At 60.9% G+C, this 24873-nt stretch overlaps 1 protein-coding gene across 1 annotated transcript in view; it reads left to right on the top strand.

Annotated features, from left to right (window-relative positions):
* Window positions 1-18210, top strand: part of KDM5B (lysine demethylase 5B) — a 49056-nt gene extending 30846 nt beyond the window's left edge. Inside the window, exons 13-27 of the mRNA XM_028531111.2 lie at window positions 1073-1192; window positions 2302-2496; window positions 3104-3285; window positions 3406-3530; window positions 4292-4442; window positions 4579-4693; window positions 5047-5402; window positions 6366-6504; window positions 8895-9074; window positions 9580-9738; window positions 12689-13174; window positions 14370-14481; window positions 15211-15365; window positions 16443-16763; window positions 17266-18210. Of these exons, the coding sequence (XP_028386912.1) occupies window positions 1073-1192; window positions 2302-2496; window positions 3104-3285; window positions 3406-3530; window positions 4292-4442; window positions 4579-4693; window positions 5047-5402; window positions 6366-6504; window positions 8895-9074; window positions 9580-9738; window positions 12689-13174; window positions 14370-14481; window positions 15211-15365; window positions 16443-16763; window positions 17266-17403 (2934 nt within the window). The 3' untranslated portion in view covers window positions 17404-18210. The remainder of the gene's footprint in view (window positions 1-1072; window positions 1193-2301; window positions 2497-3103; window positions 3286-3405; window positions 3531-4291; window positions 4443-4578; window positions 4694-5046; window positions 5403-6365; window positions 6505-8894; window positions 9075-9579; window positions 9739-12688; window positions 13175-14369; window positions 14482-15210; window positions 15366-16442; window positions 16764-17265) is intronic.
* The last annotated feature ends 6663 nt before the right edge of the window (window positions 18211-24873 follow it).

The raw sequence follows: 24873 nt of genomic DNA, 5'->3' as shown, positions 1-24873 counted from the left end.
GTGTGGGGTTCGACCTTGGACTTGCGGATCAGACGAGTGAACTCCTGCCTTTGAGAGCTGACACTGGAAGAGGAGAGGCAGACGATGAAAGGAGGGTGTGACTTGACCGTGGGTCAGGCGGGAGAACCCATTAACTCGGGAGCGCCAGGGATCCAAAATGATGTTTGAACCAGGACTTGGAGCTCCGATAAGGAAGGAGTGTGTCCGGGGCAGACATTCATGAGAGTGTGTGAGGCAGAGTTGGAGGAAGAAGACGTACCTGTAGGAGGAGTTAACGCTCACCTGCTGGGTAGCCGTCTTCACCTTGGGCCAGTGTCAGGACCTGGGGGGCATCTGCAACACAGGCCGGGCCCCACTGGCCACCGGTCTTTCCTGTGGCACCGGTGTGGGTGGGGCTTATGAGTTTACGTTTTCAAGAAGATCCCGTGCGTGACGCTGGTGTGGGTCGTGTCAGAGAACCACCGTGCAGATGCAGAGTCGAAAACTCTAGTAATAGCTTCCGCCTGAGGGTTCACGCGCCTAGAGCAGCACAGGTCTCTGAGCGAGGGTGCTGGGAGCTTACGTCTGAGCCCAGATTGCGGAGAGTGACGTTCTTGAAATATGTGCAATTTCTTGCATTGGAGAAAGAGAGGGAGAGAAGCATCAGTGTGTGGTGGCCTCTCATGTGCCCCCTACTGGGGACCTGGCCCACAACCCAGGCATGTGCCCTGACTGGGAATTGAACCAGCGATCCTTTTGTTCGGAGGCCAGCTCTCAATCTGCTGAGCCATATCAGCCAGGGCTAATAACGTAGAATATTCTTAATTGTGGCTACACTCATGGAGACGTGTCCCAACGCTGGATGTAGCCGCTTGTGGAATGTGAGCCATGTCACGACGTTGTCTCAGAGCCCCACCAGCCCCGGGGGCCAGGGCACCACTCCCTCTCATGGGGGGGGGGGGGGGGGCCGTGGCGGATTGTTGCTTTCTTCCCTCCTGGCTCACTTCTGATTGGCGGGAAGCGACCCCTTCTGAGCACCATCTGATCGTCTCCTGGGAGAATGTCACTAAAGACCTCCGCTGTGTCTCCCTAGGTTTACCGGACTAACCAGTGTGCCGGGGAGTTTGTGATCACGTTTCCGCGAGCCTACCACAGCGGCTTCAACCAGGGCTTCAACTTCGCTGAGGCTGTGAACTTCTGCACCGTGGACTGGGTATGCGGCCAAGGCCTCATGAGCTTTGCACACCAAGTCGGGGGGAGTGCTTTGCACATGTCACACGTGCCGTCGCTTAGTTGTCGCTGCTCGGGAGGCTGGTCTGCAAATTGTCGACCCCCCCATGACGTCAGGCGCTGTACCGTGCTGCAAATCCAGGCCGGACTAACTGAGCACACCGCTGGGTTCGGCCGACAACTTTTTTCTTTTGTAGCAAGGCTTGAAGGAAAGTGTCTCTCGTGGCACATTTTGTCTAAAGCTCAGTGTTGCCTTGTAAACCGATGACAGTTCCAGTCTTAAGACTGTTCCGCACAAGCCCTGGTTGTCCAGAACAGCAATTTTTAACAACATATTTGGTTTCAGTACCTTTGGAAGTAGGGTTTTTTCATAGTAGTATTCGTACTCTTCGATTACTTAAAAAGAACTGTCTGGTTGAAGCGTGAGGTGTTAAATCTAACAGGTCATAACTTTCAGTGTTTCTCTGAAGACCAGCACTGCCTGTCTCTGCAGTTAGTTCTGGAGCATTTTTGTTCCCTGAAGTGGGTGAACCATGTCCAGTTCCGCAGAGGTGTTTCAGAAAATTTGTAAATTCCTATTTCTGGTTAGATTTGTTTTTTTAACATTTCTTAAAATAACCTATTTTTCTTTGAGATTTTATTAATTTTTAGAGAGGGGAAGAGGAGAAGAAAGAGAGGGAGAGAAACATCAATGTGTAGTTGCCCCTACTGGGGACCTGGCCCGCAACCCAGGCCTGTGCCCTGACTGGGAATCGAACTGGCGACCCTTGGGTTCACAGGTTGCCAGCATTCAGTCCACTGAGCCACATCAGCCAGGGCTCCAGTTAAATGATTCTTGTTTGGGCAGTAATGCATTGTTAATGCGTTGGGGTTTTTTAACCACTTCTTAATGGAGGCACCGAGTGTGCCAGACCTTGGAGATGGAAAGACCTGAAAACCCCCAGGCCTCTCAGTCTGCTCTGAGAGTCGACCTGTGGTGCGCGTGGCCCCGGCGTGATCTCGGGTCGCTCTGCAGTGGAGTGTTCCGAGCTCAGAAGGCTCGGGAGGTGGGAGGGAGGGGACGGTCCACACGTTCCCTGTCTTCGAACGCAGCTGCCGCTGGGCCGCCAGTGTGTGGAGCACTACCGACTGCTGCACCGCTACTGCGTGTTCTCCCACGACGAGATGATCTGCAAGATGGCCTCCAAGGCCGACGTGCTGGACGTCGTGGTGGCGTCGACCGTCCAGAAGGACATGGCCATCATGGTCGAGGATGAGAAGGCTTTGCGAGAGACCGTGCGCCAGCTGGTAAGGCTCCTGGGGTCCGAGTATTGTGGTATTTATTGGGCATGACTCGGGGAAGTTCTTAGGCACTTTGCTCCCATTTTAAGGAGTCACTCCTTAATCCGATTGCCTTCGAGGCAGTTTGTTTAATGGCTGTTGATACAGTGAACACATCATTACCATGTCCTCATCTGCTACCTGCACACGTGTCTCCTTGGTGAAGGGCCTGTTTGAGTGTCTTGCCCACCCCCTTTTACTGGATTAAGGTGAGATTTCTGCTCGTCTGTTCTGGGTAGCAGGCGGGTGTGCTGCAGACACTGTCTTCCAGCTGGGGACCTGTCCTGCAACCCGGGCATGTGCCCTGACCGGGAATCGAACCAGTGACCCTTTGGTTCACAGCCCGCATTCAGTCCACTGAACCACACCAGCCAGGCTGTTAACCACTGTTTTTACACTCACGTCAACCTCTGTCCAAAAGCGGGCCCTCGCCAGACAATCACAGTGGCCTGACTCCCCATTTGCCGGGTCGCGTCACTTCGCACTCCGAGCGGTGCCGATCCTGCACTCCCGGCTGGGGGCGCTGGTGGGCCCCAGCAGGCTCCAGAGGCCTCTCACGTGCACTGTTCTCCAGGGGGTGGTCGATTCGGAAAGAATGGATTTTGAGCTGCTGCCGGACGATGAGCGTCAGTGTATAAGATGCAAGACGACGTGCTTCATGTCCGCCATCTCCTGCGCGTGCTCGCCCGGCCTGCTCGTCTGCCTGCACCACGTGCAGGAGCTCTGTGCCTGTCCGCCTCACCAATACAAACTGCGGTGAGTGCGAGGCGTGGGTGGTTTCCTGCAGAGCACACGGGCTCCTCGGGGAAGCTGCAGGGCCGGGATCTTGAGTGGAAAGCATCTGATTTTCTCCCACCCCACACCTCCTGTTTGCAGGTACAGATACACCCTGGATGACCTCTACCCCATGATGAATGCGCTGAAGCTGCGAGCGGAGTCTTACAACGAGTGGGCCTTGAATGTGAATGACGCTCTGGAGGCGAAAATCAACAAGAAGAAAAGTAGGTGGCACGGGAAGCAGGACTGGCTGTGACGAGGCTGTCAGCCGCAGTCCGACGGCTCTGTCTGGGTGCGCCCTGTGCTTGCAGGCTTGCAGCACATGCGCCATGGGGGTGGCGCCGGTGCCGCCAGTGAGGTCCTGATGCAGGAGCTGCCCGCGGCCGTGCATTTGACGGAGACTGGGCCGTCAGGAGGCAGAGGGGCCTGCACACCTCTGTCTCGGGCGAGCGTCGTCCCGTCTTCCGTGGCGCCTCAGAGGGACTCTGTTTAACCCGACGCCGTGACGAGGCAGGAGTCTCTGAGGCGCTGGTGTCCGTCACTCGCCCTGTTCGGACTCCTTTCTCCTGCGCTGTCCCAGACGGTGGCCTTCGAAAGCCAGGGCTTCCCCCTGCCCCCGTCTCTGAGTGTTGCCCCGCCCTCCTTCCCGTAGCCTCAGAGGTGGCCGTGCCCTCCTGCGTGTCGGGGCGGGCGTGGCACCGCTGCCTGCAGCCCACTTGTGATGGCGGCCGCAGGGTGGAGTGTGGGAGGCACGTTCGGGTGCAGTGAGAGTTGCATTTGCTGTGTCTCGACAAGTCGGCTGTTTTCTGTGTAAACATTTCAGGTCGAAACATTTCCTTTTAAACAGAAAACCCTCCACGTTGATGGTTGCGCGTTTAATGATGTGAGGCATTGCGAGCACTTCCAGGTCAGGGCTGATGAGAACAGCCCGCCGGGAGCAGTGAGCAGGGTGGGCCCGTGACTGGTGACCTTCCTCTGTCCCCAGGCCTTGCCAGCTTCAAGGCTCTGATCGAAGAGTCGGAGACGAAGAAGTTCCCGGACAACGACCTCTTACGTCACCTTCGCCTCGTCACTCAGGACGCGGAGAAGTGCGCCTCCGTCGCACAGCAGCTGCTCAACGGCAAGAGGCAGACCAGGTGGGGGCCGGGCTGGGAGCTGGCCGTCGTGGTGGAGAACTGGGGCTTCGCCCCCCGCCCTGCACCCGCCACCCTGGAGTCTGGGAACCGGGAGCGCCTGTGTCCTCACCAGCTGCCTCGGCCCTGGTCTCTGCAGGTACCGATCTGGGGGAGGGAAGTCCCCGAACCAGCTCACCGTGAGCGAGCTCCGCCAGTTTGTGACGCAGCTCTACGCTCTCCCATGTGTCCTCAGTCAGACGCCGCTGCTGAAGGTACCTGGGGGGGGCACCTGGGCGAGTGCTCGGCCGTCCTGCATTTGGTAAATCGGTCGGGCTGCCGTGAAGGGTGTGCGTGTGTAAGGGTAGGGATGGGCCTTCAAAGGGGAGGTAAAGGTAGACGTGTTTACGTGGACGGCGACCCCCAGCTCCACCTCGCAGGGGTGTGCGGTCTGGTGGTGTCACTGGTTGCGGCGTCAGGGGACCCGTGTGTCGCATCATCACTCACGTTGTTGCTGAAACCCTGTGAGGTGGAGCGGTGTCATGTTGAGTGTGCCCTGAGGGTTCTGCGTGTGGAAGAGGCCGGTGGCTGAGACCACTGTTGTGACGCAGCGAGCCGTGTGTTTCAGGATCTCTTGAGTCGTGTGGAAGATTTCCAGCAGCACAGCCAGAAGTTGCTCTCCGAGGAGATGCCCAGTGCCGCCGAGCTGCAAGACTTGCTGGACGTCAGCTTCGAATTTGATGTTGAACTTCCACAGCTTGCTGAGATGCGCGTCCGTCTGGAGCAGGCCCGCTGGCTAGAGGAGGTGCAGCAAGCTTGCCTAGACCCCAGCTCCCTCACTCTAGATGACATGCGACGGCTCATTGACCTGGGTGTGGGCCTGGCCCCATACGCGGCTGTGGAGAAGGCCATGGCGCGGCTGCAGGAGCTGCTTACGGTGTCAGAGCACTGGGATGACCGAGCCAAGAGCCTCCTCCGAGCCAGGTGAGGAGTCTGGCTGCCGCCTCTCCGGGGGTGGGGGGTGCTCCTCTCAGCACCCAGCATGCAGCGCAGGCAGAGGGCCAGTGCTCAGCAGCTGCGGTGGTGCAGATAGCGGAGCTGTCGGGGCTGCTGCGAGTTGGGCCGAAGATGACTGGTAGGGAGATAAGTGGTTCGCCTGCACAGGCCTTTTCTTGCTTTTCTGTGCGATGTCATCTTTGAGAGAAACAGACTTCGCAAATAAGTGGAAATGTTGTTCCAACTCAAGTTAATGGACGGGATCCCACAGAGTCCTAAAGAGAGTGGCTGAGCCAGCGTGGTCTGTCCTGGACAGCAGAGGAGCACGGCCGTGTGCCCGTGCTGCTGCTGCTCAGGAGCGGCCCCCTGTCTGTGCTGGAGGGAGGGCCCCGGACTGTGGCGGCCGCGTCTGACCAGCCCCGCGTCCTGGCCTCTTTCTGGCGGGTCTGGAGTGTCCAGCTGACACAGCATAAAGCACAGAAAGCCATCTGAGTCGTAGACATGCCGTGATCCTAGAGTCGTGGTCACATGGGAGAGTGTGCAGATGGATCACACTGTGCTTCGGCCACGTCGAGACCCTAGGGAACTTCAGTTTTCTCAGCGAAGCTGTGGGGGTGCCAACGGCGAGGCCAGGCCCACACAGGAGAGGCGGAGACGTGGGTAGCGCGAGAGCACCCCCACTGAGGGACCTGCAAGGGGAGTTTGTGGCATACCCGTGTGCAGTGAGGAGCTTAAGTGCTTCACGGGTTCACTTGCTTTGTCTCAGATGCTCTGAAGTCTTTGGCAGCCACTTGAATCTTAATTAATTGGATATCTAGTAGTTGTTGCCATTTCAAGAAATTAGGTGCCATACTGAATTCCCTTTGAGATGGTTTCTCTAGTTCTTCGGTAAACCACAAGAAGGCTGAGCCATCACACGCAGCGCTGAGGGCTGGCGTTTCTCTTGTGCAGGCCTCGGCACTCCCTGAGCAGCCTCACCGCGGCGCTGAAGGAGACGGAGGAGATCCCCGCGTACTTGCCCAGCGGGGCGGCACTGAAGGACTCGGTGCAGAGAGCCAGGGGCTGGCTTCAGGAAGTGGAAGCCCTGCAGGTTGGTGTGGAAAACAGACCAGCAAACCCGAGTGTGGAGATGTGTCTGCTAAGGGCAGTAATTGGAAAACGGGGCCCTGGCTGGTGTGGCTCAGTGGATTGTGCACCGGACTGCAAAGCGAAGGGTCGCTGGTTCGATTCCTGGTCAGGTCACGTGCCTGGGTTGCAGGCCAGGTCTCCAGTGGGGTGTACGTGGGGGGCAACCACATTGATGTTTCTCTCCCTGTCTTTCTCCCTCCCCTCCATCATCCTCTCTAAATATAAATAAAGTCTTGGCAAAAAGGGCACAGATTCAGTGCAGGTACATGATCGCATGGCCAAACATGGTCTCAGAGCCCAGGTGTGTCCCCGAGCAACAGGGGCTCACCCAGAACTGCCCTGCCGTCCCTCCAGAACGAATCCACGGAGCGAGTTGCCAAGTGATTGTGCAGAGCGAGCAGCACTGAGTATGGGTGGCCCTGCAGGTGGAGGGTCACACTCACTGGCAGCGTCAGTGTGACTCCTCGCTGGCAGCAGACGGTGACTTCTGGGGTGTCCCTGCTGGTCAGCTGGGGGCTTTATTGAAAAAGTGGTCGATGGGGGAGCTCCTTATTCTCTCATCACCAGAACCAGAAAGTCTCAGTGACCTATTGAGGGAAAAGATCTTGAACTTATTTAATGGGCTGTGCTTTAAATTTTAATTTATGGTATTTTTTAGTCTCAAGTTGGTTTGTTTTTTTGAAGCCACCAGAATTTAGTAGTAAAGTACCTTGTTTCATGAACGTTTGTGTCCTTTAAGGTGGTGCTAATTAATCAATGGCTAACGAGAAATACCAGCAAGGAAGGTTTGTCTAGATGTTGGCAAGGAGACATCTGGGCATCTCTTCCACTTCACAGGGAAGAGGGAGATGTGTTGTGCGATAAGAATTGTTGCCCAGTTGAGGAGTGAGCGAGCCCAGCTGACTCAAGACTGGCCGTGGGAAGCATTCACTGTTCGTGAATTTCCCAGTGGGTGCTTTGGGCGCAGACTCTTGCCAGCGATTGCCGGAACTCGAGTGGTGGGTTTCTGGCTCGGTCCCCCTTCCTTGCAGCCAGAGAGAGGCAGGGCGCGGCTCTGGCGTGGGGAGAGCACACTGCCGGCTGTGTGCCGCGGCTGCGTCGCGCGTTTGAGGACCGACGCCTGCATCAAGGAGAGCCTTGGTGCTTGGTGGACCGTGTACTTGAGAGTGCCACCAGGGTCCTGCTCCACTCAGGAGTGTCCCTGCCTTTCTGAGCCGAGCAGCAAAGTGGCGGGCGGTGCGAGGCGCTTTCCCAAAATGCCCAGCGGGACAGCTGCGCCTTTCAGCTTCCGTCCTGCAAGGACAGACGTTGGAGCAGTGAGACGCCAACCCGCCTGCTCTCCGTTCCGTTTTCCCAGAAGCGTCCCCTGCGGTGGTTTGTCCGGTCCAGGACCACACGTTTTGTCTGATCAGTAACCTCCCTTCTGGCTTCTTTCCATCCCGGAGAGTCCTCCCCCCACCCCACGTCTCACGTCCTTGTCCAGAGCAGTCACCCTGTGGTGCACCCGCCCAAAGGGCGGATTTGTCTGCTTGGGGCCTGGTGGTGGGCCATGTCTCACCTGTTTCCTGGGAACGGGAAGTGCGTGTCCAGGCCTGGATGGAGTCAAGTTCAGCATTTTGGGCGGAGTGCCTGAGAGCGCCCCGTGCTGCTGGGTGCTGGGTGCTGCGTCTCGTCAGGAGGCGCTGGGTGCACCGCGTGGCCAACCAGCAGCGGCGCTGCCCCTGCAGCCCCCGCCCTCGCCCAGTGTCTCAGCCTTCCGGTCTGACTGTGTCGTTCTCAAAATGTGGTCCTGGACATGTCAGAATGCAGGTGCCTGGGCCTCCCCAGGGGATCTGAATCAGAATACTTGGGCTTTCGTGGGGAGTGTCACTGCGTTCTCAAGTTTGAGAAACAGCCAGCTATCTGAGCTCACGTTAGTTTCCTGAGGAACGTATTCTGAGTTACTTTAACCCCTCATTGGTGAGTAGGTTGGAGTAAAACTTTGTTTTGTTGCTTTTACTTCTGTGAGTCGTTAGAAAGTCTCTGAGTTGTTACAAATGTACGTTTCTGTTGAATTGTTTTCAAACTGCCTGTGGCAGCCAGTGTGGCTAGTGAGCCTCCCAGGACCCAGTCAGAGCGCAGTGTGGGTCGTGGTGGCAGTTGCTTCCTCAGGGCCCAGCACCAGGTGCCCTTCAGCTGTTTGCCAAGTGAGAGAAGGCACACCCCCACCCCCACGGTCGTGGGCTCTGTGGCCGTCTGTCTGACTGTCACTCGTTCAGTTGGGGGCGTGCGCTGAGTCTCAGCTGGGCTTTTCCCACTTTGCACAGCAGCACCCTTTTCTCTAAGTCGCTCTGATGTCTCTTGATTTATCAGGTTGGAGGCCGCGTGCCAGTGTTGGACACACTGGTGGAACTTGTCACTCGAGGCCGCTGTATCCCGGTGCATCTGAGTTCCCTCCCGAGACTGGAGTCACTGGTGGCTGAAGTCCAGGCCTGGAAAGAGTGTGCCGCTAACACGTTCCTGATGGAGAACTCCCCGTACTCGCTCCTGGAGGTGCGTGTGCAGCCCCTCCGTCCCACGGAGACCCACGGTGTTTTCAGTAGAGCCCGGAGATCCCTCCAAGCCTCCAGTGAGACAGCCTTCGAGTGTTTTGTGGGCACGTTGAGGATAGCATCTGATGTGAGGGAGGACTCTTTCTCACTGAGGTTCCTCAGTCTGTTTTAAGATTGGACTCTACCACTTGCATTTAGTGAACTTGGCAGGGGTCCCCTCCCTTCTCGTAAGGCACCATCACTGACTGTGTGTGTTTTTGTAAGCTGACGCCAGTCATGCATCAGGGCTGAGTCAAAGTCAGTGCTTTGTGAGATTTCCGTCTTCCTCCCCCTTTCCTTCCCCCTTCCTTCAGAGGAGAGTTGTCCGCCTCGTGGCAGCACGGTGCAGAGGAGATGTTAAACGGGAAGAACTTGACGTCCTTCCCGCTGCGTATCGCTGCCTCTGGGGCTGCTCCGTCCACGTCTGAACCTGCGTGCCAGTGGTTGTGCTGTGTCCCACCCTTTAGGTGCTGTGTCCTCGCTGTGATATTGGCCCTTGGGGGTCAAAGCGGAAGCAGAGGAAGTTCAAGGAGCCCTTGCCCAGTGGGAAGAAGAGGAGCAGCAGGCTAGAGACTCTGAGCGACCTGGAGAGGGCCTTAGCCGAGAGCAAGGAGACGGCCACGGCTGTGCGTATGGGCCCCTCGCCTCCTCCCTTGGGGGGGGGGGGCTCCCATCCCTACCTCGTTCACAGGGTGTTGGGAAGGCAAGCAGAGGAGTAGTGTTAAAAGTACTCAGTTTCACCAAAAAGAGTTTCTGGAAATTGCTGTAGGTAGAAGTTTCCCACGAAAGATGCACAGGAAGGTGCAGCAGATCCAGCAGGGGCCTCCCAGCACTGGTTCGTCGGTGCCTCTGGGCTGGGCCTGGGGCCCTGGGGGCCCTGGGTGCTGGGCTGGCCTCCAGGTGGAACATGTTCAGTTAGCACAGCGTCAGGACAGAGGGAGGCAGCACTGTCATTTGGAAGCCTTTAAAACTTTTTTTTAAAGTTAGTCCCTCGCCGACTCCCTCCACTCAGCCAGGGCCCTGGAGGTCCGTGCGTGCTGATGGGCACGGCAGGACCTCCTTCCTCTCACGGCTGAGTGTGCCCGGTGTGTGAGTGCGCCCCACGTCCTCCCCCACCCCCGTCGGTGGGCACTCGGGCAGCCTCCACGTCTCGGCTGCGGGAACGTGGGGTGCAGGCGGCGCCCGCAGCGTGGAGGACACGCCCAGACGTGGGCTAGCCGCATCCTGTCGTGGTTCTGCTCTCGACGTCTGCGGGAGTTGCCCACTGCTCTCCACGGGGGCTGTGCCAGGGACCAGCCCCACCCATGGGGCACGAGGGCCGCCTTCCTCCCACGGCCTCGCCAGCACCTGCCGCTCCCCGTCTTTTGAGAACTGCCCTGCCGGCAGGGGCGAGGCGACGGCGCGTGGTGGTCCTGACGCGAGTTTCCCCAGGTGTGGTGGCGTGGGGCGCCTTCTCACGCGCCTGGTGGCCGTCGGCGCGTCCCATTTGGGAGGACGTCTGTTGAGACCCTCTGCCCGTTTTAATTGGGTTGTTTGGGTTTGTTGCTCTCGTGTTACATGAGTTCTTTGTGTAAGCTGAGTATGAACTCCTGTCAGATACATCCCAGGAGGCAAACACAAGGCCTGCGGCCGAATCCGGCCCTCCACCTTGTCCTGTCCAGCCTGCTACTGTCGTTCGACCGGGCGGCAGTGCCGAGCCCCTTGCCCCTGGCTAAGGAGTGGTTATGTTCACGCACGCAGTCCTAAAATCACACCCGGCCTTTTGAGGGCAGCCGTGAGGCTGATGCAGCCCCCGGTGAAGATGAGTGTGATGCCCGAGATGCATGGTTTGCCAGCATGGCCCCCGCTTTGGTAGGTGCCGTATTGCTCTGCCAGTGGTCTCCGTTGGTGTGCAGGAGCTTCTCGGCCAGATGTGCGCCCACCCGGACGTGGATGGCCTGCGGCACCCAGCACTGCCCCCCCCCCCCCAGCACAGGGCCACCTGCCAGGTGACCCGGGCGCGTGGCTCTGTCCTCGGGTGGGGCCTCTTCTTCCCAGCCTCTGCTCTGTAGCTGCTGACTTCTCTTGTGTTCAGCGTGGCCTGGCCTGATGTGCGTCTTCTGACAGCCTTTCTTGGGCGTGTTTGTGCACATTCGGTCAGTGCTGAGCAGACCCTGCTGCCTGAGCCTCGTTCTGGCGTGTTTCAGGGGCTCCTTTCCCCGTGATGTCTGTGGTTCACCTCTGAGAAGAAAGACCTGTCTGCTCGGAGCTCGGTGCGCCTCTCAACGCAGCGGCTGCACCCTGCTGGGTTTGAGGGGAGCTCCGGGAGAGCTGTCCCCAGTGCCCCTGACCCGCCCACGCGGTGCGCGGCTTCTGCTCCAGAAATAAGTGGGCGTTCTCTGACGCAGCAGAGGCCTGTTAGCTGGTACACGTGCACACCTCTGTGTTGCTTCCCCAGTCCCACATGCGTGCCTTTCCTTCTCCTGTCCACAGAGACAGTGGAGGGCAGGGTCTGGCCTTATCTGTGAGTCCCGTCGGAGCTGGCAGTGGGCAGGTGTGGTGATGGGGAGCAGTTCCGGCTGTGACAGATGGAGCCACTGAGGATGTGGGGATCGGCAGGGAAAGGCACAGTCCCTGTGGCCCACTGCTTTGGAGTGTAGAGGGGGCGGCTCAGCTGTTCAAGCCTGTGCTCCCCTGCTTGCTAGTAAAGAGGCCGAGGAACATGGTGGCCCAGCCTCTGGTTGAGGAAACTGCACCAAGCCTAGGGTGGTGGTGGCTGACTCTGGCTTAGCCTGTGCTTTGAGCTGGTCACCTTTAACTTGACCTGGACTCTGTACGTGCAGTGCCTGGGCTGACTGAGGTGTGCAGGTCCCCCGGACAGCTCAGAAACCCTGTTCGGAGAGGCGCCCGGCATCCCCCCGCTGCTCGGTGAGAGGTGGAGCCTGTCTGTGTTTCCAGGTCACTGCCACAGGTTAGCTGCATCGGCACTCTCCCGGGACACGGCTCTCGTTTCACTGGAGAGGAACGACTTCCCAGTAGGAGGGGCTGGCCACTTCCTGCGGGAAAGCAGCCTGCCCCTGCCTCTGCCCCGTGCCCCACTTAGCTCTGTCCTGCCCGTGTGCGTGAGAAAGGTCTGGCCCGGCGGCTCCTGTGGCGCCTCTCCACGTGGGGGACAGTGAGGCGTGGCTGATGGCCGTGTGGAGGCTGGTCCGGGCGCCTTTCCGTCTGCCGCTGAGGAGCAGAGAGCAGAGGGGACTTCAGGAGTGGGGGCGCAGAGTGGGGGGAGGGGTGGGGGAACCTGCGTGTCTCCAGGGAAGTGAATTTTCTAGGGCACGGAAGTTAGACTTCCCAGGAGTGGTGCGTGTGGAGTGACCGTCCACAGGAAGTGCAGGAAGCGTGTTCAGTCACTCGCCTCTCCCCTTTGCAGCCCGAGAGACAGGCCCTGCCACCACGCCGGGCCCGGCACCGCCACAGGCTGTGTCACTCGAGGTCCGGCGCTCGTCCAGCAGAGCCCGGGCCTCAGTGTGGAGCGTGTGCTGGGAGCCCAGGAGGCGGCCACACCGGTGACGGTGCCCCTGGCCGTGGGTGTCGTTGCAGATGGCGGCCCTCGGGGAGGCGCGCCTGCGGGAGATGGAGGCGCTGCGGTCGCTGAGACAAGCCAACGAGGAGAAGCTGCTGCGGCCCGGCCCGGATGCAGAGACGAAGGTCTGCCTGTGCCAGCAGGCCCCCGCCGCCCCGATGCTGCAGTGCGAGCTCTGCAGGGACGCTTTCCACACGCGCTGCGTGGCCGCCCCCAGCGCCCCGCAGGGCCCTCGCGTCTGGCTCTGCCCCCACTGCCGGCGGTCAGAGAAGCCCCCGCTGGAGAAGATCCTGCCCCTGCTGGCCTCCCTGCAGCGCCTCCGCGTGCGCCTCCCCGAGGGGGACGCCCTGCGCTACATGATCGAGAGGACCGTGAGCTGGCAGCACAGAGCCCAGCACCTGCTGTCCTCGGGGGGCCTCGCGCCTGTGCACGGCCGCGTGGGCTCTGGACCGGCCCACGGCCGGTGGCAGGCCTCGGCCGGACAGGCGCCAGAGAGCAGCAAGGTGAGCCCGGGCCTTTCCGCGCTCCCTCTCCCTCTCCCTCTCCCTGACGGGCCTGCAGCGTCCCGAGGGGCAGGGCCTGTGTCCCCACCTCGCAGCTCAGGCCTGCTCCACGCCTGCCGGTCAGGAGGGGTCTCTCGGCCACTGTTTCTCTAGAGCAGGGTCCTCGTGTCCGGATGCACGTTGTGTGTGGACTTGTGTAATGTATGTGCGTGAACCCCGATGCATGTTGGGTATACGTGTGTGTTTTTGAATTTTTTGTGTGTTTTTCCTCTGTTCTTTTCACATAAGTGACTGAGTAGAAAAGGCACTTGCCTTCTGCCCGCAGTTGCCCTAGAAGGGAGGTGGGCGAGAAGGTCTGAGCACCGAGTGGCTTCAGAGGAGAGGCAGCAGGTGTCACACCGTCTGGGGCCCGTCTGCAGAAGCCAGGTTCCCCCGCCGCCTCCTCCAGGGGCGCTGTGTGTTGGGGGGACTGGCTGCAGGGTGAGCGCGTAGACCCACTAGACATGCGCCAGCAGGGCAGCCTCTGCCTCATGGCCAGCCTTGCCCGCTGGCCCTGTGGCGGGGAGCTCCGCAGGGACACCAGCGTACAGATTTCGTGTGTTCAGTTCTCAGCAGATCAGAGAGGACAGAAAATCCGTCTCTGTTATAGTCCTCTTTTCAAACCGTTTCTGTCCAGGCTTTGGAAATACAGGTCCTAGCAGGCGAATCCAGCCTCTGTTGCTCAGGGGAGTGGTGGCTGTCTGGGCGGCCCCCAGCAGACCGTCTGTCTGCTTAGGCGAGACGTGCTAGGAGTCCGTGCTGATTGACAAAGGGGAAAGGCACTGCCATTACTCAGTGATCTGGGGGCGGGGGGTGTTTCTCTGAGCTCCCTCTGCAGCCAGTGGAGCAGGCAGGATGGTCGACGGGAATGACATCTGGCCGGTTTGCTCCAGGGGTCCTGTCTGTGTTCTCTGTGCCACATCTCAGTCCCCGAGAACTTCCCCCCTCCCCATGAGGCTCTCCCTCCTGGAGTCAGTCCATGTGGGGCCAGGAGGGCTGAGGTTTCAGTGGTTTGCCTGGACCTGGCTAGAGCTGTCGTCCAGGAGATGCTTTCCGTGTGGGAAAGCCAGGCCTCTCTCTGGGTGCTGCCTGATCCCTTCACCCCTTCCATCGGATGGGTGGGGCTGCCCTCCCCTAACTGGGTCTCCTCCTGTAGGTGTCTCAGCCTCCTGGCACAGTGTCCTTTTCCTCGCCTGGTGACTGGGACGGCAGAACCTCGTACTCACACTCACCCTTCTCGACAGGATGGAGTTGCATTCCCCTCCACGGTTTGTATTTTTGTATCTTGGGGGCAGGGTAGCAGCCAGTGAGCTTACAGTGGGGTTTGTTATAGAAGATCAATACTGTGACAAAGAACATGATTCTGAATTGTCAGACATGGTTACCACATACTTGCAAGGTAGAGAAAGATCCTGTCTGCAGATTTATCGATGCATGGGAAACAAAGGCAGTCTTTATATCCATGGCCTTCAGGGGTGAAAGGGTCAAGCCCATGTCAACTGAGAAGTAAACACAGCATGTCCATCAGAGACTCGGTCACAGACTCCCTGGTTACCTCATCACTAAGGAGACTTGTGGGGGACCCTAGAGAGGAGTCTCAACTGGAACTGGCTCCTTTTCCTGCTTTTACCTGTAAATGTCACCCGAGTCCTGCTTGAAGCTCCCTCTCACACCGCCTCAGTGACCCGTGCCCTGGGCTCCTCTGTGCTTCCTGCTGCAAGCTGTCAAGGCAGAGCGACAGTCAGATGCGTGCGAGGGAGTGAGGGAGGGGCTCAGTGTGGAAGGAGTCCTTCCTGGTCACCAGAAGGCGGGAACTCTGGTTTGGGACTGCTTACCCACTGTACTGGACGCACGTTATGTGGACCTAAACCTCAACTGCATGTAACTTAGAAGCACAGGCTGGTTGTCGCCTGCGGGTGCCCCCCGCCGGCGTCACAGGTCTAAATGTGTGTGTAACACTAGCTGTCAGTGCGGTGACGTGGTCTGGTCTGTGACAGGTGTGAGCCCGGAAGTGAACGAGCTGCTGATGGAAGCACAGCTGCTCCAGGTAGCCCTTCCTGAAATTCAGGAGCTGTACCGGACTTTACTTGCAAAGCCAAGTTCCGTTCCACAGGCTGACCGGAGCTCGCCAGTGCGGCCCAGCAGTGAGAAGGTGAGTGTCCGGGAGGCGCTGGGTGGGCAGGGTGGTGGGGCCGTCTGTCTGTGTGCGCCATCTGGTGAGTGGGGGCGTCCCCCTCCCAGAAAGGGAGGCAAACTGCCCGCCTGTGGCTGCCAGCGACGAGGCGGGTGCTGGACACCCCTTTGGCCCACAGCCTGGCTCCTGGTCCTGCTTTCCAGGTCACTCTGGGAACGTCTTTTTAGCACCACGCCGCTTCTCCTCGTTTCCAGGTGATAGCTGGAAGCAGGCTGCTGCTGCTTCTGTAAAAGAAACAGTAGAGGTGAAAATGCAGTGTGTTGTGGGAAGGCCTTTGGGAACGAAACCTTCAGAAGTCAAAGATGGTTTTGGAGTTAACGTTTAACAAAGACTGGATGGAACTCCTCGCACCGTAGCGAGAAGGCCGCTGGCAGGGTGGGGCGAGGCTGAGGGTGCTCGTGCTGAGTGCTGGCGGACTGGATCGGGGGCGGGGCGCTGGAAAAGGGCCTGGGCCGCAGCTGCCGCTTCTTCCTGCTCCAGAGCCTGCGGCCCTGGGGGCCGTGGTCCGGGGAGGGGACAGGCTCACCAGCAGCCCATGGAGGCAGGTGTCGGCACGCACAGCCGAATCCGTCATCACGGTAGCGGTCACGGATGACTACTTCATCATGGACGACTTACTGCGTGTGGTCCATCCGTGCGCCTGCTCCGCTGCCGGGCGGGGGGGGACACGCGTCCTTCGGGAAGGGGGGCGTGCGCACGTCGGCGAGAGTGCCGGGGGCCGGGGGACCAGCAGGAGCGGGCGCCTGGCGCGGGCTCCGTCGTCCGTCGGTTGCTCGGGGATTTGGCTGAACTGAGTGGAGGTGCCTGCCCAGCTCTGGCGCTGGTCGAATGGCTGGGAGGCTAGTTGTGTCTGTAGCCGTCTCCCAGAATCCCACTGACAGCCTGACGTCCGGTGGGCCGTCCCGAGGGGCGCGGAGGGGAGGTGACAGTGCTCGGACGCGGTAGTGGAGGCATCTTCCGCGTCGTTCTGGGCCCCGTTCCCTCTAGCTGTGGGTGAGCTGGGGCTGAAACCTGGTGTCCTCGTCTCCCACCCAGAGCGACTGCTGCCGCGGGAAGCGCGACGGGGCCGGCGGCCTGGAGAGGAAGCTGAAGCGGCGCCTGGACAGAGAAGGGCTCGCCCGCGAGCGATGGGACCGGGCGAGGGGGGTGCGGGCCCCCAGAAGGAAGAGAGTCAGACTGAGCCACCCCACGGACACAGACACTCTCCGGTTAGAGAGTGCGCGCGGCTGTGACTTCGTCCACCCCGCGGACACACATTCCCTGCCCTCAGACACGTCCCACTCGGAGCAGGAGGACTCTGAGGACGAAGACGCCGTCTGCCCGGCGGGGAGCTGCCTGCAGCCGGAAGGAGACGAGGTCAGTGAGGTCGGGGCCTAGAGGACGAGCGCTCCCCTAGCCCGGAAACCCTGCGGGCTGGCCCTCGCCTCGCCCGGTCTCTCTCCTGCTCTCCTGCTCTCCTGCTCTCCTGCTCTGAGCCCGTCTGAACGGTCGGCCCGCCCCCACCGGTCTCTGTGCTCTTGCCGTCGCCTCGGGGGCTCCTTCCTTTCCTTGAAGACACTCCGTCTTCCCTTTCTCCTCCTCCTGCTCCTCCAGCCGTCACCGCCCTGGCGCTGCGAAGGTGGGAGGGATGCTGACGCAGCGCCCTTGCTTGCCTGTCCCAGGGCGCCACCGCCTCCACCCCAAAGCAGTCACGGCCTGAAGAGCGGCTTCAACTCGGAGGCTTTGGCTGCGGTGCCAGGATCCCAGTGGTGGGACGGTGGCCACCGGCGGCAGACGGCCGGACCGGTCTGAGGCTGGCCCGCCCCGCTGCGGGCCCACTGTCCTCTGAACGCCCCGTCTCCCCGCTCTCTGTAACCAGGTGGACTGGGTCCAGTGTGATGGCAGCTGCAACCGGTGGTTCCACCAGGTCTGCGTCGGTGTCTCCCCCGAGATGGCCGAGAAGGAAGACTACGTCTGTGTGCGCTGCACGGGGAAGGCGGCACCGAGCCGAAAATGAGCCCGGCGCCCCCACCCACTCCCGGTCACTCGGGGCTCCACCCACGATGGCTTCAGTTGCTCAGCAAAGCTGCAGGACTGGGGTCTAGACCAGCCTGCAAACGGTGCTATTTCTATTCCTTAGGGATCGTTTTTTCCAGAACTCTTTGAAAAAAAGAAAAAAAACAACTAAAAATTTTTTTGACACCTTTTGTATTTTTTTCCGTGAGAGCGGTCTGTGGTGGCTGAGGTTTGAAGCGCGGACTGTTCTGCAGGCCCCCGCCCGCCTGGGCCGGCGCTGGGGCGCGAGCCTGGTCCCGCACGGCGTCCACGTCGGGCCGGCCGGGGGCCGACTCGGGGTCATTGCCCAGAGGGCACCAGAAATTCCAGCAAATCCTCGTGGGAGGCGTGTCTCTCCTGTTCACTGTTACCATACTGGGGAACTCACGTTTTTCACTCTCGGGGTTTTGTTTCTTCATCCACTTTTCTTTTCCTCGTAGACTAGGTTTATTTATCTAAGCAATAACTTCTATGTTGGTTTCAGTGGCTGGAATTAAAACAAACCAAACTTCCAAACAGTGTGTTGGTGCCTCAGCCTCTGGTTGGCGTGCGGACGCAGGGGCCTGGTCTCCAGGCCCCCGAGGAGGAGCCATGCAGAGCTGCGCTGGGGGGGGGGCTGGGGGGGGTTGTCGCCCGGCTGTCCTGGGCCTGCCCCCTGCCCCTGCCCCTTCCTTCCTCTCTGGGTTTTGTTTGTTTGTTTGTTTTGTTTTGTTCCGGTGGCTTGTATAAAATGTTGCCGTTTCTATTGTGAATAAACCCTTGGTCCTCTGGAACACCACATGCTGGTTATTTGCAGCCACCAGACCGCAGCCCCTGCCTCCTGCTACCAGAGGGGGCTCTCCTCGGCCTCTGCCCGGCCAGGCGGCCGCACCGCCTGCAGCGGCCTGTTGTTCTGGATCCTGCTCCACTGCTTCCAGTCCCCACTAACAAGGGCCACCCCTGCCGTCTTCGAGGAGTAGATCCTGTCTCTAGAGCCACGCTTCCCCAGAACGTGGGCGAGTCAGTCGGGCCCCCTCTTGTAGAGATGGCACCCTCACTGCGCGTGAGCTGCCAGAGACACTGGGCGGCGCAGGGTGAGGCGGCAGGAGGAGCTCTGAGGCTTGAGAAGTGTGGGGAGCTGGGGAGCCCCGGGCTCTGCCTTCCCCACTCTCGTCTGGGTCCTTGGCTCTGGCAGCTGTGGCTGCCGTGGGTGGCCCGTCACCTTGCCCTCTTCACCGTTGTAAAGGGCCTCGTGTGCCCTGGGGAGGGCTCTGGTGGACGGGGCAGACTCCGGCTGGCGTCTTGCGCCTGTCGCTGGTCCTCATTGCCCCTGCAGGCTGTGGCCGTGAACCCGAGGAGGGGCGGCCCCAGTGGGTCTGTGCTGGCTCCTTGTGTGCAGCTGCGAGCCTGTGCCTGTGAGAGTGGCTCCTGGTCACACTCGTCCCTGAGCTGCGGCATTGCTCCTTGTCGGATGGGAGCTCTCGGGGCAACAGAGACAGCTCTCTGGAGTATCGTCTGGCCTTCCACAGTCTTAGAGTCCCCCGACGTTGGGACAGAGTGCCAGCTGTCCCCATGCTGTTGGGGAGGGGGGCTAACATGTGTTGGCACCTCCCTGTCCTGCCCACCCCCCCGGCTTTACTTCACCAGTGGGTCCCACACAGCCCCTGACAGGTGTGTCTGTGGGTGGGGAGGTGGAGCCTCTGCCCCACTGGGTGAGGGCAGAGACGGGTGTGTGCGTGCAGCCCACCCCTGCCCAGCTGAGGTGGCCTGCGAACGGGTGGCCCGATGCTGCTGAGGTCTGAGTACCAGCTGCTACCATCAGGGTGTGCTGCTGGTCAGCGGTCAGGCTCGGCGGTGTGTTTCGGTCGCTGCCTTGCACGCTGATGCCACCAGTGAGCCTGGAGTACGTTTACCTGCTGGTCGATGCCTGGCGTGTTGTACCCACAGCGACGACAGTGTTGTTGTCTAGAGACCGTGTGCTGAGCGTTACCCGACAGGCCGGGTCCTGGAGAAGCACCTGAGCGTGGGGAACAAAGGAGAGACTGTTCCGGTCCTGTGGCTCCGTGAGGGGCACTGTCAGAGTGGGCCCTGAGCCCCAGGATCGGTGGGGAAAGTCAGACTCAGGTGGGCGAGTGCCCCAGCTCACCTTCCAGAGCAGACTCCGGTGATTTCTTCGGGACTCTGCAGCCTTGGGCGAGGGGGGAGAAGGCTGGCTGGCACCTGGATGCCAGCTTCACAGGAGGGAGGGTTCCTATCTCAAGGTTAACCAAAAGCCAGAGCTGTCACCTGTGGTGATGCAGCCTAGCAAAAACCTGAGTGTCCTTACTTCCTTCTGCCGTGCAGGGCTCCAAGAAACAAGGTATGAAGATGCTGAGGTTTTGGACCTTGCATTTGGCAGCAGTATCTGAGGCACCCACCGCGGGAAGCTGGCTGCCCCTTGGGGTCTGTCCCGAAGGGCGGGGCCCACCTTCCCTCCCCACCTCCCGCTGCGCTCCGAAGGCCCCTCCGTGACCAGCCTCTGCCTCTCACTTAGAGTCCCTGTGGGTGTGTGCGTTCTGCGAGGCTCGGGTGTCGGTTGGTGTGGAGAGCCCGTAGGTGTTTTTCTGGGCTCTGTCCTGCCATAGAGCCGGCGAGTGGGTCACAGGTGCTGTGTCCCTGCAACAGGAGACGGGTGATGGGAACTTCCAAGCCGTCGCGTCCATAGCTGTGCTAGTCTGTGCTCGGCATCAGCCGCGTTAAAACGGTCCTTCCGCCCCACGATGCGGCAGAGAAGGCTTCCCATGCGACTGTTGGGAGGAGGAGCTGAGGACGCCCGCAGAGCTCCCAGCGCCCGTCTGCTCTGCGCGGGGTCCTGGCGGCGCCCCCGTGCGCGGGGCCTCCCAGCGTGGCCCTGTGGAGCTTGCAGCAGAAGTGCTTCCCAGACGCTGCCCACCCGAAACACTGTGTCAGGAAGGAATCTACAGAAAGTAGAAACTGTCGTAAATCCACTTTCAGGGTTTCAAGTCACTCTGTAAGGCGTGTATCTCGCTGCTTCCGTTTATGTAACAGATTCTCTTTTCTGCTTCGAGGATGCTGGCGGAGGGATGGTTTCGTCGGTGCATTGGGACGCTGGAGGCCGGCCAGCCACATAAGGGTCACCCTGCCCCCGTCTCGGCTCTCGGTCCTCGGTGCAGGGGTGGGGGGCTGGGTGTGGTGGGTGCAGACGTGCCCTCTGTTTTCGTGGGGGCTGCTGCGTTGCGGCAGGCACGGGCTCTGAGTGGTTCCGGGTGAGTGGACGCCACGAGCCCGTTCTGCCTCGCTCCCCTTGGCTGGGAAAAGGGAGAAGCTAAAAGCTGCCTTTCCGAGGAAACAGAGTGCTCCGGGAGGTGCCAGAGACACCCTCTCTCCCCAAGAAAATCGAGCTCCTGGCAAGCGTCCCGTCGCAGGCTGGGCTCCGTCTGCCCTTGCCAGTACTTTTCCACGGTTCTGCAGGAGCACAGGCGAAAGACAGCCCCTTCGGCGTGGGGGCGGGGCAGGCCGGGGGGCGGGGCGGGCACATGTGGTTCCGCCTCAGCCGTGTGCGTGTTCTCCCAGTGAACCGAGCGTGGAGAGACCCTGTGGCCTGGAGGCCGGGCCTTCTCGCAGCCATGCAAGGTGTCACCAGTGGTGGCCAGCACGGGCTTCCTGTGGAGTCGGGTTCAGGCGATTTGTGAGGGCCCTTACCTGTTTCTCTATTTAAACGAAACAGTTTTATTCAGTCCTTGATCAGAGTTTCACCTGTACCTAATTTAATAGAAAATTTATAAGCAACTCAGTTTTGTTTCTATGCAGCCGTGCTCGTGTGTCGTCGGTTCACGGAACAGCTGGAAGCATCCCTGGGACAGACGGGGGGTTAGACCGTCAGGAACAAATGCCACCAGCGGGGGTGGGGGGTGGGGGAGGAGGCTGTGGGGGCTCAGCCGGCCAGGCAAGCTGCCGCCCGCTGCCTTGGAGCCCCAGTGCCCTGCTGGCGGGGTGTGGGGGGCTCCTAGGTGGTGCTGCGGGAGCCCAGAGCCGTTGTGGTGATCCTTTGTCCGGTTACGGGGCTCTTGGGCCTCTGTTCGTTCCAGGCTCGGCAGTGCCCTGTCCTGGTCCGTTCCTTCGATGGCCCTCCGCAGAGCACAGGGACGGCCAGTCCTGGGAGGGTGGGACCAGCCGTCCCATGAGCCAGGGCGGGGCCCGAGCCCCGTGCGGAGGAGCCCGTCTTGCCGGCTCTGCCGGCTCCTCGTCAGGGCTCTGCTCTGCGGGTCTCGAACTGAGTGCATGGGCCCGGTGCGGGCGGGCAAACCTGCTTCGTGCCCCAGTCTGTGCCCACACCTTCCTCTTGCTCCCAGATTCAACCTGGGCAGACGTGGCCTGGGGCCACAGCCACCAGCCGGCCACTTGTTTTTCCGTGGCCCAGCGTGGAGGACACGTCTGTTTTGTAGAGATAGATGTCTTGGAATGTAGCAGCTCTCTAACCTTGACACAGGCCCAGCCAGCCAGGTGGGCAAAACGCCACAGGTATCCTTGTCCTTGGAGGTGCCGGGAACGGGTGGGCTGTGCCCTGTGCTGTGCAGTGGCGCTGGCCTGGCCGGGCACCACTGTGTCCTCACCGAGGCGGTGCCCCCAGAGGAGGCGAGGCCGCAGCCTTGTCATGCCCGGGCGGCTGCAGCAGAGGAGGGGGGCGTGAGTGCCAGCCTCACCTCACCTGTCACCGCCCCACTCCACTGTCCCCTCACCCCGCCCCTCGACCAGAGGATGCCTCTAAGGAACAGGAGTGGACAACCTGGAGCAGAAGCGTGTCCAGAAAGCAGCGGGCGGTTTGCGGTGCCTGGGTGTTGCCACAGATGCCTCCCCAGGCTTGGCCACCAGAGGGTGGCTGTGAGCGCCGTGGGCCGTCCTGCCATCTTGAGACAGGATTCGCCCTGTTCGGGTTGGCCCTTTGGAGGGAGCTGTTGAGAGGGAGCGAGTTGAGGCATTACGTTCCGGCCGTGTGCACCACCCTCCCCTCCGAGGGTCCCTGCACAGGGTGGTTCATGGGAGGAGGAGGGACGATGGACAAAGGTCCTGTGGGTGCAGGGAGGCCCGGGACAGGCCGGCCCCAGAGAGGACAGGTGTGCTGCCGGGACACCTGCTAGCTGCAGCCCAGAGCCTCCTCACTGGAGAAGGGCCCGAGACAGGACCTGCCCGAGGGGCTGCCGAGCCCTCGGGGAAGCAGACACGGGGGGGGGGGGGGGGGGGCAGTGTGCGCAGGACTCGTCGCCGAGCTGTGACACGGACCCCGTGAGCACGGGGCCGTGCGTCTGCCACCGCACGCGGCCTGCCACGTCGCTGAGCTCGCTCTTCGGTGCTTCCATAGCACCGTGGGGGTGGGCGGGCGGGTGGGTGGAGTTTTGATGCGAAGCTGTGCCTTCGTTGGCTGTAGAATGAGATACAGAGCATGTTAGTGTTAGTGCCGCTCCGCATCTGCCCGACCCTTGGAGGGCGGGACACTTGGGGTTCCCAGAGGGACGGACAGCTGTGCCCAGGGAGGGAGTGACCCACTTCTAGTTTGAAGTAGTGGCCGGCACAGTCCTCTTGCTTCTAGTTATTAGTCCCCTAGTACCCTGGCACTGTGGGTGGGGTGGGCTGGGGCACTGGAAGAGGGGGTGGGTGGTTCCCTGTCCTCCAGGACAGGCCAGCAGGGACTTGGGACAGGCAGCAGGAGAGGGCAGCGGAGGACCAGAGCTGGGGGGGCCTGGCGGGCTGCACACCCAGGGCCAGCCTCCACTCCAGACTTCTGCAGCGGGAAACCCCTCGGGAAAGGCCGCTCCCCCTCTGGCTGCTGAGGGGCGACTGAGCCATGGGCCGGAGCTGGAGATCAGGCCCCATCCTCGCCCAGCGCGTTGAGCCCCTCCGGTGTCCGCAGCCCCCACGGCGTCCGACAGACTGGGGCCCGGCAGAGCGCGGCACCGTCCCTGGGGGTGTGCAGGGAGGACACAGCATGGCACCCGGGGGCCGCGTGTGGCTGAGCCGGTCAGTCCCTCTGAACCGCCCCCCGCCCCCCGGGCCAGGCCGTCGACTCGGTGGGAGGAGGCTGCAGCCACCCACGGTGAGAAACCACTGATCCCTGCAACGCCCACACCTCCCGCGTGTGTGCCGAGCGCTCCTCACCTCAGTGGACTGCGCCACGCTCCCGTGCGGCGTCACAGCCCATGGGAGGCGTCTGCGCTTGGAGCCCAGGCAGTCCAGAAGCCACTGTGGTCAGCTCTGCACAGATGGCCTCCGACAGGCCAGCAGGGAAGGACCTCCCAGGACATCGGGGACGCTCCTCCCAGGGTCAGACTCCGCCTGAACGCTCACGGTGCCCAGACCCGGTGCCCAGACCCACAGCACCGTCGCCCTGGGCGTGCGTGTGTGGCTGCCGGTGTGAAGCCCCAGCTCCATGTTCACAAACGTGTCACTTCACTTCCGCGGTACCTGAGGGGCGGCTCCCGTCAACAGCGAAGCGGGGCTTTGGAGAAGCCCGCCCCCCAGGGCCACACGGCTCTTCAGTCTCCCTGATGGGGGCAAGCTCAGTTTTTAAGGTTGCTTTTGGTGTGTGGTCACCGAGTGGGGATCAGTTGTGGTCCACCTGCATCAGCTTCCTGGAGGAGCTGGCTGTCTGGAGACCAGGGTTTTACCATTTGTCCTCTCGTCCCAGCTGGTGTGGCCCAGTGGCCTGAGTGCCAGCCTGTGAACCGAAGGGCCCTCGGTTCGATTCTCGGTCAGGGCACGTGCTCGGGTTGCGGGCCTGGTCCCCAGTAGGGGGTGCATGTGAGGCATCCACACTGAAGTTCCTCTCTCTTCCTCTCTTCTGCTCTAAGAGTAAATAAATAAAGTCTTAAAATTTGTCTTTCCTGTTAAAAGCCTTTTTAAACAACATCTAAAAGTTGACTTCAGCGTGAAATAAATAAGGTTTAAACTGTGTAGTTGGTATGCCCATGGCTTCCAATGGGAAGAAGAAAACCGAGGCCTGGAGTGATGGGAGCTGCTCGGGAGTTCTAACCCTCGACTCGGCACCACGCAGCCGCTTGGCTCAGTGGCCAGCACAGAGGCTCCCGAGGCGTGGCAGGGCGGTGGGGGGCGGGGCCAGGGGGCACAGCCCCGAGGGGGGGACAGGAGCTGTCCGGAGCCCGAGGCGTGGCCGGGCAGCGCTCTGGAAAGCCCGAGGACGGAGCACTGGCCAGGACGGGGGATGCACGTGTGAGGGAGGGAGTGCAGCTGCCCTGAGACGGAGGCCAGAGCGGGGCCGTCTCCGGGAAGGTCCTCGTGCGTGGCAGGGAGGGTGCGGGAGCTTTGGTCCCCAGGGAGACAGAGCCCGGGGCGGTGGGGTCAGAGGCCGAGGTCCCCTGTGGCCCCTCTCCCGGCCAGGAAGCCCAGCAGAAGGTGGCAGGCGCCTTCTTGGAGAGCTCTCCGAGTGAGGCGGGCAGCG

This window comes from Phyllostomus discolor, chromosome 15 (assembly GCF_004126475.2).
Source record: "Phyllostomus discolor isolate MPI-MPIP mPhyDis1 chromosome 15, mPhyDis1.pri.v3, whole genome shotgun sequence".
NCBI classification, from domain to species: Eukaryota; Metazoa; Chordata; class Mammalia; order Chiroptera; family Phyllostomidae; genus Phyllostomus; species Phyllostomus discolor.
This window is presented reverse-complemented; position numbering and strand designations above follow the sequence as displayed.